The 15,409-nt window shown below is 40.7% G+C and overlaps 1 protein-coding gene across 1 annotated transcript; it reads left to right on the top strand.

Annotated features, from left to right (window-relative positions):
• The first annotated feature begins 1,554 nt into the window (after positions 1 to 1,554).
• LOC121318820 (SAM and SH3 domain-containing protein 3-like) lies at positions 1,555 to 14,897 on the top strand. Its single transcript, XM_041255907.1, has 8 exons — positions 1,555 to 2,026; positions 7,050 to 7,145; positions 9,953 to 10,099; positions 10,694 to 10,835; positions 12,062 to 12,219; positions 12,323 to 12,529; positions 12,956 to 13,106; positions 13,701 to 14,897. The coding sequence occupies exons 1-8, from the start codon at positions 1,970 to 1,972 to the stop codon at positions 13,874 to 13,876; spliced, it is 1,134 nt and encodes a 377-aa protein (XP_041111841.1). The 5' UTR covers positions 1,555 to 1,969; the 3' UTR covers positions 13,877 to 14,897.
• Positions 14,898 to 15,409: the final 512 nt, after the last annotated feature.

The following is a 15,409-nucleotide window of genomic DNA, read 5'->3' as shown; positions in this document are numbered from 1 at the left end:
CTACCTTCATCAGACAGTAACATTACCATGAGCTTGCAGTCTGGTTTTATGAGCTTTCGGAATAGTCTGATACTAAATGAAATTAGTTTCTAATAATTCCACACCTTTGAAAAGTTTTCATATTAAAGTACAAAGGCAATCACTTTAGTGTGTACAACTTGAGTAAAAGGTGGACAGAGGATTAGGGTTATGGTTAGGGAAGTGTTAGGGTTAGGGTTAGGCAAATCCTGAAATGAGTCAGGTGTACAGTAGAAAGTAAAGCTTGATAGAGTATTCCGAGGTTAGGTGAGCTCTGACCAAGATCAGCAGAATGTACTCAAAATTTTTTTCCAAAAACACACATGAGGGGGTGACGATATTCTGCTTGTCACAGTCAAAGGTGTTGTGGCAGAGCAAAGCTCTGCCCTTTTTAAATTGGTAGGGATGGGGTTAATTTCCCCTACCTGCCTGGGTTTATTATGTTCAGGTGGCTGGGGTTGATTAGTTGATTAGGTTAATTAACGATCAATCAGCGCCCAGCCACCTGACATAAAAAGAGGCCTCTGCTTCTCATCTGAAAGGAGGGAGCTGAGGAAGCAGGTTGGTGTTTGTTGGGTTGGGTTGGGTTGGGTTTGGTAAATTTGAATCCAGTGAAGGCATTGCCCAGCCTGGACACCTTGTTTGGACACAAGTTTGTTTTTGTATTGGATTTTTTTTGTGTTTAAATCCCTTTATTTTGCCATTGTGCACTTTTATTTTGTGTTATTTATAATAAAATTAGTATCTTTTTTGAACTGCAGACTGTCTCTGGGCCTCTATCCACTCTCCAGCCTGCCACCGGGTTAAGCAGTTATACCTTGGCAAAATTTTAGGGTTAATGATGTGATGAGCTTCATAGAGTTCACACTTGAACTTTTTTCTCTATAAAAGGATTCTTGGTTCAGAGAAGATTAATGTGTTAACCAATGTGGGAACTGAAAGGAAACTTCTGAGAAGGTTTAGCTGACACAGAAATAGCATTTACAAGAATTGCAGTATAAATACACTGGGCTCGAAAGTAAAAGCGATTGGAATTAGGACGACCTAACATATTTCTGGCTGAAAAAAGGAGAGCTGAGAGATCTCTTGTGGTTGTTTTAGAAGCTGAGCTCAACAAGAATTGTAGAATTCTATTTTGCCCTTTCGCTTGATCATGAAATAAAAGATAATAAAATGATCGATAATAAAACAGTTAATTTGAAGTTCTGCTACTGGTAGAAGATGTGTGTTTTAAGAATTAGCAGCTCAGTAGTAGAAGCCTTCTTGTAAAGAAGATGTTGCATATCAGTGTTGATCTATCCAACATCTCTTCAATTGCTTTAAGACTTGCAAACCAGGGTTCTAAAGTGTCAAGTCTTTAGAGAAGATCGCATGAAGAGCTATAATGTTGTTCCACCTTTGGAAAGCTGAATGTTCTAGGCATGTTGCGTCATTTTCTTTTGTAATTGTATTGCATTATTTAGAGGATTTGTTTTGCAAAGACTAGTGTGCAATAGTTCTTGTTTTTCAGTCAGTGGCACGCAAGCCTAGTCGAGATTCACCAACTGATTGTTCCATTGTTTGGACTGAGCTCACCACAGCATGGTGCCTTGCACCCAGGTGAGAGCCACTGGTGGTGTTTCCACCAGCCAAGCTTAGGGTCATCTAGAAGTGTGACACTGTTTAAAATGGGGTTTAGTGAGGTGTTTTTATTCTACAGAAGAAACAAAAATCCATACCCCCCCCCCGACCAAACGCAACTGCAAAAACTCTGAGAAGACACAAAGAGGTGCAAACTTCCTGCTTTGCCGAATACCACAGAACTGGTCACGTGACTTCCTCCCTCCCTCGCAGTGCTCAACTCTGTGCTGGGCTAACAGTGGTTTTTCTGCTGCACAGGATATCAGGCTGCCAGCTTTGTACTTCTGTCATACTCTACCTGGTATTTTTCCGACAGTCTTACATATGTAAAATGTTACGCCGAAAACCTTCCAATGCTTCGGAAAAGGAGCAGGTGCAGAAGAAGAAGGTAAGTGAGCGTGGCTGGGGTGAGAGTGGAGCACTCTGGGAGGTGGGGTGGCCATTCTTTTGACCCAAGAAAACACGTAAAACAAGAGAAAGCAGGTTTAAAACAGTCAGGGAATGTGATGGAGGATACGCCTCAACCAAACAGCAGACGTACTGATTGCTCAATTCATGTGTTTCAGTTTGAAGAAAAGTGCTCACAGTGCTTTACTAGTTTTATGATTTCATCACATGCCAGCATTGTAGAGAATGCAATATATTGGTGTCGTCTGGTGCTCCCTTAATAGAAAAAGCCCTCTGTACACAGTTACAAGATTAATGTTAGTGGTGTGGTTTAAAAAAATCTCTTCTTCTGGTCTACATTCACGTTACACTCAAGCTAGTGTGGTGCACTGGTATTATCTGTTAGGGCACTATTTCTGTATACTGATACAGCTAAAATCCAATAGAAGTTTATTTGTTTCTTGTGCATGTTTTTGACAATGTGCTTCTGTTGCATAATAGATAACTCCATAGCTTTTATAATATACTGTACATTAGACCCTGATATTAATGTGATACAGCCATCTGAAATGTCTTTGTATTGTATTGCATCAGATTTCGGCTTGTGTCGTTGAGCGCACTATTCTATATTGTGTGTGTGTGCGTGTGTGTGTGTGCATCACTGTGCTACTTGCTCTCTGCTGGTCACCTCTTATACACAATGACAGTGTTCAGCATAATAATGAGATCACTGAGGCTTCGCCCCTCAATCTTTCAAGACATTTTTTCTAGGGCTCTTTAGGAAAGGTCCTGGGAGCTGAAGCAACTAATCTAATTGATATGTTGCATGAACTGTACCCAGAACCCAGCAGAGAGCTTGGCTTTCAAGTCTTACCTGTAGAATATAACCTTAAAACCCTTGTATAATGCTTGGGGGTTGATTCTTCCATTTGAAGATGGTTTGCAGTATCCTGGTTTTCTAACAAAGCACGTGGAAAGTTTTAAGTGTATTTAATTGGCAATTGTTAATCTGCAATCTTCCTTTTAAACCAGGGGGAGGGTATTACTTTTACAGATGGCGTGGAACTGTTGAGGCATTAGGGAAGTAGAGTGGCTTGTCTCTACAACACACATACACTCAGTGAGCCAGTGCTGAGCTGGGTTGAACCCAGGTGTGCTATTCTAACCACTAGCTAAAGTTGTCCACTCACTTAGTAGTTTGTATAACCTTTTCTTTGACATTTGTCTTTCAATGTGCTTAGATGGTAAAAAAGCAAAGTGACAGCTTTCAAAATTATACTACAATTACCCGCAATCGTGTTTTTATAAACAGCACTATGCACAGGCATGTATTTATGAGTACAGCACAGAAAAAAATATAGCCTGGCTTCTTGTACTAGAAATAGTTGCCTTCCTATTATATTTAATTCTGTCCCTTATAAGAGACCTGCAAATGTTAAGAGACGTTAGTCTGATTTGCATAAACCCCAAAATTCATAAACAGGGAAGAATGACTATTTGCAAGGTGCTTCCTGCCAAACGCTTGCAGTAGTTGGCTGGGCACAGTCATCTGACCAAATCCACTTCCTGTGGTTCAGCTCAGGAGCTGAAATGGTGTTACCAGATTAAGCAAAGTGAGGATGCTGCGTGACTCTGAGATACAGTATGGTTCTAACAGGTTCAGAACCAAGAGACGCGGTTCTTTATAAACAATATGGAAACCTCAGTGTACATGGTGCTGCTGCTGTCATAATGGTGATTAACGGCTGTAGGAATAGCTAATGAAAACAGAAAACAACAAATATGCATTGTATACTTGGGATTTCCAAATAAATATAAGACAAATGAAACCTAACCTGTTTCACTTCAAAACAGACAATACTGGGTAACACTTCACAGGAAGGGTCTCTAATTACTATGTACTTACATAGTAGTTAATTAGTAAACACATGTGTACTTACACATAATTACAATGTTATTATGCATAATTACAATGGACTTAACGTGTAAATATTTTTACACAATATAACCCTAACCCTTTTCTGATACAGTTGCGCACTTATATATTGTGCAAAAAGATTTACACATTAGGTACTTTGTAACTCTTTGCATAATAACATTGTATGTGTAACTACACATGCATTTACAAAGTAACTTTGATGTAAATACATAGTAATTAGAGACCAAAACAAAAGCGGTTTTAGCTTCCCTTTTCCAGTAAGCTGTGTACAGGACCCTTTTCTTCATGTTTTCTGTAAAATGACTCCAGGGCAAGCAAAATGCACAAATTGGACTCTAAGCAATGCAATACATATTTGAAAAGAAAACCGAATTGTTTTGTATGTAGAACAAGAATACACAATTCAGAAGTTTTAATGGCTTTTAAATAAATATAATTTTCCCCTTGATAGTTGAGTCAAAAGAACAGAACTGGAAATAAGACTTAGAAACTAGGTGCCAAGATATTTGACTTAAGTCTAATTTAAAGCCATTATAAATCTGAAGAGTCAAAATAATTTCTTACAAATACTAAAAAAAACAACAACCTGACACCGTAAGATGCACTTATGAGTCTTGCTGGAACAGTCCTATAAAGAAATAAAGTTAGCAGTGGGGCTAGATGTTTTACAGTTTGATTATCCCAGCATCTCCGTTATCCGAACAACCCCTTTGATGACCTGTACTGCTGTGTGTGTGTGGTGCTATTCTACCCTGTTGTCATATAAAATTCTCTAGTCAGCCCTCAGCTATTTACACAACAGTGTAGCACTGTATAATTTATACTTGAAGGTAGTGGGGTAGTATTGTATCTTAAGAGGTTTCTTGATTGGGAACGTCATATAAACATTTGTAATTTGATTGTAATTCGAAATGATTACCAGTCCCAGTTAGTTTGTATGATGGGTGTTTGACTGCAGTACTTCAGAAACATGTCCCAGACTGCCACCTGCTTCAGGGTACCCGTCCCAACCCCAGAGAGCATTCCTGGGTCTTTTAGTTTAGTAATTAATAAGCAAATAGAGTGAGCAGTGGAGGATACCTCTTTCCTGTGCTTGTTAGAGACAGAAATAGCAGAGATAGCACAGCTGTGATCACACCAGACTACCAGCAAACACTTGAGAGACAGTTCTTTCCAGACCTCGTCATCATCATCATCCAGCACACACTCGAGAGACAGTTCTTTCCAGACCTCGTCATCATCATCATCCAGCACACACTCGAGAGATGATTCTTTCCAGACCTCGTCGTCATCATCATCCAGCACACACTCGAGAGACGATTCTTTCCAGACCTTGTCATCATCATCCAGCACACACTCGAGAGACGATTCTTTCCAGACCTTGTCATCATCATCCAGCACACACTCGAGAGACGGTTCTTTCCAGACCTCGTCATCATCCAGCACACACTCGAGAGACGATTCTTTCCAGACCTTGTCATCATCATCCAGCACACACTCGAGAGACGATTCTTTCCAGACCTTGTCATCATCATCCAGCACACACTCGAGAGACGGTTCTTTCCAGACCTCGTCATCATCCAGCACACACTCGAGAGACGATTCTTTACGGACCTTGTCATCATTATCATCCAGCACACACTCGAGAGACGGTTCTTCTTCGAATTTTTAACAACTGAAAGTACAGTCGAAGGCTTGGAATTGTGTAGAGACAGGGGTCTGAGTGTTTCAAACAAAAGAGACACTTGGAAATATAAAGTCTTTGTGGAAGCCTGTTGTTCACTTTTCACCATCTCTGTGTAATCCCTGCTCTAATCCTTTATTTGCTATAACTCATTAAAATGAAACCTTTCAAAATTATGAGAAATGTCAACTGAAGTAAAACTGTCCCAAACATGAAAAGAAACCCTGGAGGTTTTTTTTTTTTTAATGTATTTTTATTTTAAAAAAAATAATAATAATTAAACTTCCAGTAAGCATATTTAATCCCAATTAGGATCTCCTTCTGATGAAACGATGGGTATTAAGATAACATGCTAATGCTTTTCATTTTATTATTGGATAATCTGGTTGAACACTCTGACTAAAGAACACAGATGAAAGGATCTCTTGTGGGCAGGTCCTTTTCTTATCATACAGGTCTATCACTGTTCCTCTTAATGAGAATCATGATGATCCTGTCCAAGCCCTGCATGATGCAATGCCCGAGGTAGTCTGGCCTCTAAAGACAGACAGTCTGGGATGAAACTGTGCTGCAGTAATGCTGGTCCCATAGACGTCTGAACTCTTCCTTCCGTGCTATTCATGGTTTGAGCTGCAGACACACACATCCTGCCTTTGTTAAAACATTGCAATATCAATGCACTCAGCCCAGCAGACCCTTCGAGATTATACAGGTCTAAATCAGTGCATCGGTGCCGGGTTATATGGAACCGTGGTGCCCGAACTCCAACAGTATTCTGCAATGTGGGTCCAGCACCACCAATGTTTGAGCTGATACAGAATAATTGGATGTATCTTTTGATAGGAACGATATCGTTATACACAATATGTTTTTAAAATTCCACCTCATAATGGTAAAATACATTTCGCATCAGATTAGTTTAACAGGGAAATCAATGTTACTTTCCCTCTGTTAGGAGTGAAAGTTTTGAGCCCTAGTCATTGGGGCAAGCCTTTCACAGCCCACCGGCCCTCACACAAAGTGACAAAACCAGAAAGGGGCAGATTGTGTCCGCTTTTGTCATTTCCATATTCAGCGTTTTATTTTTGTATTCAATATTATGGTAGCGTGTTTTTATTCTGCCTACCAAGGCAAAAAAAATATATACTTGTGAACCACTATGTATGAGCCAATCCATGTGACGTGCACCATGCAATAGGGTACGATGCGGGAGTGTTTATAAAATCTTTGCTGTTGCTATGCCAGCCATCGCCCCCATTAAAATAGTTTTATTAAACAGAGACAGTGGCGGCAAAGACTAGCCCTGCTGAAATTGGAATTAGAATTGGAATTGATATACACAAACTGCAATTGACCCATAGGGTCTATTAAATGTGTCTGTGTGTCCCTCTCTCTCTCCAGCTCTCCCTGCAGAGGTCCAGCAGCTTCAAGGACTTCATGAAGCCCAAGCCCTCCTCTCCGGTAGTGAGAGAGAAAGAGTTCACCTTGGATGAGAGTGTGAGTATCCCAGCTCCATTCCAAGCACTCCGAATCGACACAAGGCTTGCTTTTCCCAGGATGTCGTGCAGTTCTCTGTCTGCACCCTTGCTTTCTTTTGCAGCTACATCTCCCTTGGTTGACCTCAACAGAGGCTGCCTTCAGCTGTGTTCAGTTAGTGGAAAATAAAGCATATTTAGTTGGTACCAAATCAAATTTAATTGTGATTGTAGCAATAAACGTTTGGCAGAGCATTACTGATAACGGAAAATGTCATTATTACTCAACCCTAGCTGTTGTCTCTGAGCTCAGAGAGTCTGCACAGAGGTTGTGGGTTTGTGGTGAGCGCAGAGATCTGGGAGCAAAAAACAACAACACCTGTCTTATTAAAAACCATGTCACTGCATACTGGAAATGCAGTGCAGTTTGGAGGAATTTTAAAACACAACGTGTTTCCTAATACTAGAGTGCGTAACAGGCTATCTCATTTTCGCAAACCTCTCATTGAATTGTTTATAGCAACTGTACACTTCTTCGACAATATCAAACAAGTAGATGAGCAGTTTAATATGTCTCTGAGCATGACTTTAAGAGCTTGAAAGGAAACACTAGAGGCCAGAGTGTATTTTAATACAGAAGTGCAGAAAAGGTAAGAGGGATTTTGCCATGATTTGCCCTCAAGCACACATCCAGCAGAGTCTGGGGATGTGTGTGCGGCTGTAGAGTTCCGCTGTGTTTGTTGGCAAGGGTTAAAAAAAGAATGGAAGGGCACAGAAAGGGAAGTGGCAATTGACGGAAAATATGTGTTTGTGTTGAGTTGTAAAAAAAAAAAAAAAGAAGTAGTTGTCTTTCTCACATGGAACAGCCGGGTTTGAAAGAGGCAGCCTGCAGGTGGGGCTGCAGAAAGAGCCAGGATTTTACCTCAACTTTATAATTAGTTGCCTGAATGCAGGCTTGATATACAACGCTAGCTAAGCTCTGTGAATTTGCCCCCCTACAAACAGCACAAATGTTTAATTATGTATCATTCGTTTGTGCTACATCTGTGTCGGTTTGTGCTGCTATAGTTTTTAAGATATTAACGATTATTTTTATTTTTTTAGGGGAGTGACTTCACTCAGCCCCCCTACAATGTCAGACTTGACAAACGAAAGAAAACAAACGAAAGCAATCGCCCCCACACACAGAGCGAGTGATGATTCATCAGCAAAGAAATCTGAGTCATTTAACTGTTAAATACTTGTCTTGTGTGGGGCTGCTGCAGTGTTCTTCAGCATGTTAGCGTGCGGTGTGTTCTTGTTAACGTGCAGAGAGTGTAGGGTGACATTCAGCAACGCTCATCATGAGAAATCTAACTTCTGGCCGTCCAGTTGGTGAAACTTCTCTTTTGAACTGAAGTTTCCTGGGTCTCGTCCACCTCAATAAGAATTCACTTTGAAAGCCTCTCGGAGTGCAGTAGCATTGGTCAGGACTCACTGCAGCATGTTCAGTGTATGTGGCATCTATTTTTACAATAGGGACACATCAAGGTGTTGTGTGGTGAGATTACAGTTGAAATGCACTCAGAGCGTGATAGGACTCATTTTAACACTTTTTGACACGCTTCAAGTAGCTTTCTGTACATCTTTTCATTTTTCAGGTTAGCAGTGTCATCACTGGTCAATCTTTTGGCTTTATAAAACTTGGATAATATAATAAATGTAAATGAATGCTGCTGCTTCAAACCAAGTCAAGCCAAGGCTTTTTTGCACAATATATGCAAGTACAAGAATGTATTAAAAAAGGGTTAGGGTTAGTGATAGGGTTATATCATGCAAAAAGATTTACACACTAAGTACATTAATTTTTTGAATAATGTACTGCAGTTAAACTAAAGAAATAAATAAATAAAACAATTGCTTTAAATTTCACCAGAAACAATTGCTTTAAATTTCACCAGAAATTCCTCACAAGTTTGCAAAGTTGGAACGTCAAAAACCTCAGCAAGAGCATACAGCTCCCTTGTGGTGTGTCTGTGTAATGTTCCTCAGCCCTCTTTAGGGATCCATGCTTTCCACACAGACCATGCTTCAAGGCAATTTCCAGAGACTAATCTGAGCATCAGATTAAATATTTAAACACGAGCTTCACTTCGCACTGAGCTCTCTTGCACTTAGGTAAGAATTGCTCTTGTCGCACATAATACATACAGGAATGAACCCAGTCAAGCTTTCCATTTAGAAAATGCCTTTTAAACTATTTAGCTGTACAAAAACATTGTATATATTTATGCTTATTCCAGGAAACCCTTGTGTAGGTGCTATAGTGGTTTAGCAATATAAAATGTTAATAGTCCCCGTTTATCTTTTATTAATGACCATGTAAAAAACAAAACACTGTACTGTCTAGTTTAAATTACACGTTATTCCACAGTCTGCAAGCCTGGGTGCAGCATTGCATATTTGATGAATAAACTCAGTTTTGCTCCAAACCCAGAATTCAATTGGCTTGGCTTATCCCGCACTTGACCTTTCTAAAAGACTGACAGCTCTTGCCAAAAATAAGAATAATGGTTTAAAAAAATAGTCAGATCAGCAGGGTTAAAACATTCTCATTCCTTGCCTGGCTCCACACTCTTCAATGTATTTCTCTACTGTAATCAGCTTCAGCTTGTTATGACTTCTCTTGGCACTGCACAGGATTTGCAATCATCCTTAGTGGTGCTGGGTTCTGCTGCTCTCATATTGAATTATTCATTTGTTTTCTCTAATCAGCCTTTGCCTATCTGAACTTGCTTAGACTTGTCCATGTGACTTGGCTTGAATGTTACTGTGGTTCTGTCTTCCAAGGAGTTTGAGGGGGACGGGCAACAGCTAGGGTCGAACGAGGGGGGGAAGAGCGGCGGCAAGCTGGGGAAGAAGTGGCGAGCAGTCATCTCCCGAACCATGAACCGCAAGATGGGCAAGATGGTCCAGAAAGCACTCTCTGAGGAAGGGGTGAGAGCTGGGAAACAAGATGAGCTGGCACACAGTGCCCTCTACAGGGGAGAAGGGAACATAAACTGATGGGTTCAGCGTGGGTCATGTAAATTGAATTTCCTGCCACAATTGCATGAACTCATAATTTTCTTTTGCCTTTCAGCAACAAAAAAAAATAAACATACGTTAATTAACATACGTCAACAATAACCAAAACTCATTAATATTACATACTGTAGGATTCTGGCAATGTGACACATATTGTACCCTATAAACTGCCAGAATGTTTTACTGTCATCCTCTAGGTCAGGGTTTTACCTTCATTTATCATATTCAAACAGGTTATAACTGAGCCTTATAAAATAATGCCCTTCACTCTCATTAGAACTAATATTTACTTTCTGCGTTTTATTCTTTACAAATGTTGTTTACAGTTTGACTTGGGCGAGGCCAATTCAACATGTCCTTGACTGAGTGTGAGATTCAGGCCATATTATCTGCTGTGCTGCAAGTGAATTCCCAGTGAGGTGATAGGAAGCATTGACTCCCCCCCCCCCCAGTAAGTGAAAAGCCTGGTAAGAGCTCTGACTATCTGAGTGGCCTGTGTTTCAGACGGGGAGCGGGGAGGAGGCCTCCATGTCTCCCATGGCCTATGACGACATGCCTGACGGACGGGCGGGTGAGAGGACCTCTCAGTGGTCCTTCGACTCCGAGGACCAAGTCCACAGCCCCCTGGGCCGGCAGCTCTCTGGCTGTAAGTGTACAGAACCAGGTCCCCTCAGAGGCACAGCTGAGAGCATGGCTGGTGAGCTGGGGGACTCTCCCTACTGGAGCTCCATGCTTTTAACAAGGCCAGAGCTGTTCTGACATTGCTTCTGATGATGTCCGGAAGGCCTTTTTAGACCAGTTTCAGTTTTAAGGCCATTATATATCTAGCACTATATATAGCATTACCAAACATGCTGGAAAAACTAGAATTGTCCCAGTTTTCAGTCTTTTGTTATTGTATCGGTTGGAAACAATACAAATTGTTAAATTGTCCCAGTTTTGATATTGTATTCACATTTGTTTCAAAGCACAAAACTGCATCTGTGCGCTCAGCAAGTTAACAGCAGAGTGATTTATTCAGCCATTCAAAAAATAAAATAAAACAATCTTATGGATAATTTGTTTAATACTTCTGATTATGTGTCTTTGACGTGTTTTAATGGAATAGCTGATCTATTTTTTACTAATCTGGCTTTTTGTACTTTTTGACACGCTTAAAGTAGCTTTCTGTGCATCTTTTCATTTTTCAGATTAGCAGTGTCATCACTAGTCAATCTTTTGGTTCAGAGTGTTTTTTATAAAACTCGGATAATATAATAAGTGTTGCAAAGAAACTGCTTCAAACCAAGGCTTTTTTGTACTATATATGTAAGTACGAGATTGTATCAGAAAAGGGTTACGGTTAGGGTTAGGGTTATGTCATGCAAAGAGATTTACGTAATCAGTACAGGGCAACTCTTTACATAATAACATTGTAATTGTGTATGTACACATGTATTTACTAAGTAACTACCATGTAAATACACAGTAACTGCATATTGTGATTAGAAGGCAACAAAGGAAAAAAAACGAGTTATTATGCAATAAATTTATCCGATGTTTAATATTTTAATTAGGATTGTGTTTTTATGTATCATTTTAACGGCTTCAGAGTTGCTACGGCTTATATATATTTTGTCCTCTATACTGTAAGTTCCCAATTAACGTCAACAGGTACCTCCTGGTCCTTAAAGTGGATGCCTATCCCAAGTGTGCACAACAGTCAATATTGTATCTAATGGGCTATCCTTGAAGTCACGCGTTTTAATAAATGATTATCTTGTTGCGAGTTTTACTGAATTGCTAATTTCGCAGGGCATTGTATGAATCAGGCCTTCAGGATAACCTTGAGCTGTTGTACTGTGACTGAGTGATGCTCTCCCTGTCTTTCAGGTGGAGACAGGCAGAGTTTGGACAGTGGCTACAGTAACAGAGATAGCATGAGGCTGGAGGACGCCATCCATCCCTACACAGGGCCCTTCTGTGGCCGAGCGCGTGTCCATACAGACTTCACTCCCAGCCCCTATGACTTGGACTCTCTCAAACTCAGGGTAAGGCTATAAGGGCCTGCATATTTCTTTTATCTCTGGGGCTAGTTTGATGTATGCTTGTGGTGCAGAGTCTGATCTCTGCTCTGCTGTTCCGTGCACACAGAAAGGAGACATCATCCAGATCATCGAGAAGCCTCCAGTGGGCACCTGGACCGGCTTGCTGAACAGCAAGTTGGGCTCCTTCAAGTTCATCTACGTGGACATCCTGCCCGAGGAGACGAGCCTGCCCAGGAGGAAGCGCTGCCACAACAAGAACAGGAGGCCCAAGCCCAAGACCCTGGAGGAAGTTCTGCAGAGGAACAATCTGGAGGTACCGGCTTTACTCACGCTGCTTCATAGCTATAGCCACTGGTAAAGAAAGATCAATGGATCACATGGTAGTAATGGCTGTATGGACACTCATTGGTAGGAGTGGCTGTGAAAAAAGAAAGGCAATACAAAAGCTAAAACAATTAATCAGTCTCCTGACCCTGGTATGGTCATAACAACCAAACCTTCTCCTTGCAATCACGGTCCATTGTAACATGGATTCCTACTGAAAGAAATGAAGAAAAGCGTGCCTAAAATTTGACTGGTAATTAAACGTTAACAGGACATGACCCATTCTGAGCTCCGCAACACTTCTAATGCGTACACTGTGAAATCAAAAAGTTTAAAGTGTAAAAATAAGGGTATTACCTAATTCTATCCACTCTTGATACTTCTGACCCCCCCCTGGTCTCCTCTCCTTTGGCAGGGACTGAACTCCATCCTCTCCATGCACGGCTTCAAGAGCCTGGATGATTTCAAACAGCTGAGCGAGTCGCACCTCAACGAGTTAAGCATCACAGACGCAGAGCAGCGATCTAAAATCCTCACCGCAGTAGAGCAGCTCCTGGACTACGACAGTACGTCTCTTATCAATACTCCCCTTTAGTGCCCCCTGGATATATTGGATGTGTGTCATCATTTAAAAGAGTACAGTATAGGGTGCCTCCAGCTCACACAGCTATCTGGTAGTGGTGTGGTCCTAATTAAGGAAGTACCAGAACGCCACTAAAATATAGATTTTTCTTAAACAAGAATTATTATACGAATTTGCATTTTATTTGTAGATTGAACTTCTAGTAACATGTATAATTGGTAATGCATTTATCAAATTTCTACCAGTAGAGTACACTGACTCAATCACTTCTTGTTTTTCCAATCAGTTTTAAACACACAGACCTGCATTTTTGCTTGATTTCTACTTCCTAATACTGCATACTTCTTTCTGCTTTAACTGACATGTAAAACACTTTACCATACCGTGGTATGAAAGGCACTGTAGAAATACATTAAAATAAATAGAAATTGAACTAAACTAGTGGGACAGCATTAACGGTAATCGGTACACTTCCAGTCCAGGCTAGATTTTCATGATCTGAGGTTCCGCAAAAGTATTTGCTGCTTCCAAGATTAATCAGAAGATTTGGACGTAATGTCTTTTTCCTCTATCCCAGCTGGGAGCGACACTGAAGGTGACGAGGAGATCGGCTCCCAGAATTCGGACTTGAAAACAGACTCGGGCTGCTTCGAGAGCTCGGATAACCTGGAGAACGGGCGCGAGGAACCCGAGGCGGCGCTAAGGCCCATCGAGGAGCAGCTGCAGGGGCTGTCCATTGAGGAGAGCTCCTGAGAGAGGGAGCAGATGCTGCGAGCACAGAACCACCGCAGAACCTCAAGGTTCTGAAGTGTAGGAAAAGACGGAGACTGGATTTTATTAAGTACTGTAGATTCTGGGGACAATGCAATCAGACACAAAGTTTTTTTTGTTTTGTTTTGTTTTGTTTTTTTTTTTGTCACCAGGTTCAGTGCTTAATTCTCTGTATTCAGCAGGTAGGCATTACTGAATGTGGCTATAGCTCCAAACCCCCGAGCGACTCCTGTGTGAGATGTTAGGAGCTGCAGGATATACACAGCTTCCTATGATATTGGAGTAAGATGATCAAGGACCTTTTGAAAAGTACTTTTAAACTTCTACTCTGGCCTCTGCTGTCGAGCAAATCAAGACCACAACAACACAGATAGGTTGATCTCCCAGAAAGGGAGAGATGGGTGCAGATTAGTTCAAATTTCTATCCATGCGCCACAGATTTAGTTAAGGATACAGAGATCCAACAGCTGCATACTAGGAAGCAATTGGTCCACAGTGAACAGCTAGAACACATCTCTAAGCAAGTGTGTTTTTTTTTTGTTTTGTTTTTTTAGTATAACCCAAATGAATGTCAGAATGCGATATTGGTCATTTAAACCATACAGAAGTCTAATGACCACATGCCTGGTAACCTAACAAAGGAGTACAGCTGTTGCTGTATCAGACTGACGAAAGGGGGCAAAAACTGGGATGTGGGCAGCATGGTGTTACAGTTTCACTGCTATTGAAACCGAGCGACTATCCAGTAATAACAGTAGTTTAACAGCTCAGCTGTTACTTCAGAGAGACATATTGTACTTTAGCTTAGCTGCCACGACCAGAGCAGAATTACAGGGAAAGCAGGACAATGCTTACATGCAGTGCTTTATTATTATAGCCCAGCACAGCACACAGTTAAACAGAACTGTATTAGAGCCCACAGCAATGTGATATTACAACTGGGACAGGAACTGAAAGCATTACATCTGGCTGCCATGGAAATGGAACGGTATATAAAAACAAACAAAAAAAGATGGCTAGCTACAGAAAGTTAACAAGTTGATCGATTTTATTATAGAGCTTCTATGCCACGCAGTAAAAACACTTTTTTCATCATTTTTTTTTTTTTTTTTTTTTTACTTTGACGATAGCCACAGATTACTAAGATGTTGATGCAACACCAAAAAATAAATAAATAAATAAATAATAACAACAACATAAAAAGGTACACTGGACAAGATTGAGGCTATGGATCCAGAGCAACATTTACACAATTTTCCAAGAAAAGTAGGATAATAAAATAATAATAATCTTAATGTTTACTGTTACTTTTACTGGTAGTTTCCCCTCCCTTTAGAAAGTAACTCTGACTCGTTATTCTGTAGTAATCAGGGGTCTCCAGCCCTGGTCCTGGGGAGCCACAGGGTCTTCTGGTTTCATTTCAACAGAGCCCTCACTTACCTAATTGCACCAATTACTGGCTTAATTAATTAAGATTAACAGGTGTTCCAGATCTTTAGCTATTGATGACACAGA

Source organism: Polyodon spathula, chromosome 7, assembly GCF_017654505.1.
Source record: "Polyodon spathula isolate WHYD16114869_AA chromosome 7, ASM1765450v1, whole genome shotgun sequence".
Classification (NCBI taxonomy): Eukaryota; Metazoa; Chordata; class Actinopteri; order Acipenseriformes; family Polyodontidae; genus Polyodon; species Polyodon spathula.
Note: the sequence above shows the minus strand (reverse complement) of the source record. Positions and strands in the feature narration are given on the sequence as shown.

What these genes read in the sequence shown, in the direction of transcription:
- LOC121318820 (XM_041255907.1), top strand. Translation starts at nt 1,970, where the DNA reads ATGTTACGCCGAAAACCTTCCAATGCTTCGGAAAAGGAGCAGGTGCAG. An exon ending in TGCAGAGGAACAATCTGGAG is followed by an intron (nt 12,530 to 12,955) that starts GTACCGGCTTTA and finishes CTCCTTTGGCAG; the next exon opens with GGACTGAACTCCATCCTCTC. An exon ending in GCAGCTCCTGGACTACGACA is followed by an intron (nt 13,107 to 13,700) that starts GTACGTCTCTTA and finishes CCTCTATCCCAG; the next exon opens with CTGGGAGCGACACTGAAGGT.